This window comes from Odontomachus brunneus, unplaced genomic scaffold, assembly GCF_010583005.1.
Source record: "Odontomachus brunneus isolate Ranch 3 - 2012 unplaced genomic scaffold, Obru_v1 Obru_scaffold_278, whole genome shotgun sequence".
NCBI lineage: Eukaryota > Metazoa > Arthropoda > Insecta > Hymenoptera > Formicidae > Odontomachus > Odontomachus brunneus.
The window spans coordinates 247,111-248,989 of NW_022639728.1; the positions used below are offsets into that span (position 1 = coordinate 247,111).

Genomic DNA, 1,879 nt, shown 5'->3' on the forward strand with positions numbered 1-1,879 from the left:
TTGACAATTCATTATAAAAGCTAGCTGCAAATTTTGCAGCTTCGTGTTGTAATTCTTTTTTTAAGTCGACAAAAGTCTGCTCAGTGTTGTCAAAATTATAAATAAATTCTTCTTGACTCACAAACAAATCGGAAGTAAGAATATCAAAATCTCTGTTATCATTTGGCTGATATATCAACAGCAGAACTTTTTATATTCGATGATTTTTTATTATCTTTCGAATGATCAGTAATTAAATGATTTTTAAAAACATTTATATTTTGAAAAATACGATAACAGTCATTTTGCATACATACGTAACGATCACATAATTCAAATGTGTGAAATAAAGAAAAATGACGGATAAACGGATTAATATCTTTGAATCTTGTCTCACATAAATGGCAACGGAACATCTTGAATGGTAGAATCACAATCGCAAGATATTTTTATAAGTAGCGTAAAGAAAAATAACATAAAATATTTCAAATTTCAAAATTCAAGCATGGAAACAACTCTAATGTGCATATTAACACTATTTTATACGCTTAATGATATATAAAACTATATTTTTATAATTAATCAGTCAAAATATATATAAAATGAAATATAAAATATAGAATTTTACTCAAACACAACTGTCTTAAATATATGTTCGATAAAGTCACATATTGGATTAAAGTCTATTCAAATTATCGATCAGAGTCATTACAGACTTACTATATTTATCCCATTTTGTTGTTCGTTCATAAATATATTTTTGTATAAAAAGCCAAATCTGTTCGCAGGCAGGTGGATATTTGACATTCAGAACTTGAAAAATCTTGTACAAAATGTCAACAGCCTTTAAGACATTTTCCATTTTATACATTATATCATCAATGATGATATAAAATGCTTCAATTGCGGTGAGTTGTGATCCTATTGCAATTATGTACGGCTGTAGAGTTTCTTTTAGTTTATTGGCGTTCTCTCGTCTTCGACGTTTTACTATTTCCAAATCTCCTGGTATCTATAATATTCAAATTTTTATTACCAACTAATTAGTGTCTATATAATTTTAAATTTTAGATCTAAGATAACTTATTAATTAATGTCTCGTTAAAATTTGATTATAAAATATTAATTAATTATAAATAAATAGCTTACTTTAATATGACAAATAAAAGCATCTATTGATTCTGCTATAGTAGGTCGCCATGTCTTCTTTCTTCCTGATATCTTTAGTCGCACATTGGAAGGACACAGCACTGGTATTAAAGAAAGCAGTGCCGCATTTCTACATTCTATACAACATGATTAAATAAAAACTTACGTAAACTTTGCATTTATTAAGTTCATTTTTATATCTAATTTTATATTAAATATTTTATTACCATTTCCTTTTTCCATAATTGAATCTCTCCCAGTTGTTTAACAAAAGTTTTATCTTTTATCATTCGATTTTGCAGTAATATTTCGAATTTTTCAGATAGTTCAGGCCACTCGTTATAAATATTTGATTTTTCATCGATTAAGGCATTATAATCATTATCCAGCTGAAATGTAAAAAACAATATAATGTTACGTCTGGATGTTACGTCCTGGTAAAGAACGCAACACGACGTAAAGCCTCGATCGTACTAGCAGGTCGAGTTACGAGTCAGCGACCAGAAGGATCGCTTTACGCGTGTACCGACGTACGACGAGTGGTCCTTTTTCGATCAGAGAACTGAATCTCTTTATCGCGGACGGACCGAGAGCGGATAAGAGAAATGAAGGGGGAAAAGGGAAGGATTCGAAAAGAAATTGTGATATAATTTGAATTAGAATTTAGATAATTCTTGACGATTACATTTATTTTCCTCGCGGGGTTGTTACAATTTTTATTAACTACTAGCACGGAGACAAAGTACGCGCG

At 29.7% G+C, this 1,879-nt stretch overlaps 1 protein-coding gene across 1 annotated transcript; it reads right to left on the reverse strand.

The window, feature by feature from the left end:
* Positions 1–411: 411 nt before the first annotated feature.
* LOC116853124 lies at positions 412–1,644 on the reverse strand. Its single transcript, XM_032834001.1, has 3 exons — positions 1,356–1,644; positions 1,129–1,265; positions 412–991 (listed from the first exon to the last, which is right to left on the reverse strand). Exons 1-3 carry the CDS (start codon positions 1,369–1,371, stop codon positions 656–658), a joined length of 489 nt encoding a protein of 162 aa, XP_032689892.1. The 5' UTR covers positions 1,372–1,644; the 3' UTR covers positions 412–655.
* Positions 1,645–1,879: the final 235 nt, after the last annotated feature.

Bases quoted from the DNA above. Each gene is read 5' to 3' on its own strand.
- LOC116853124 (XM_032834001.1), bottom strand. The intron at 992-1,128 runs GTAAGCTATTTA...TGAATATTATAG, and splicing joins CTTTTATTTGTCATATTAAA to ATACCAGGAGATTTGGAAAT.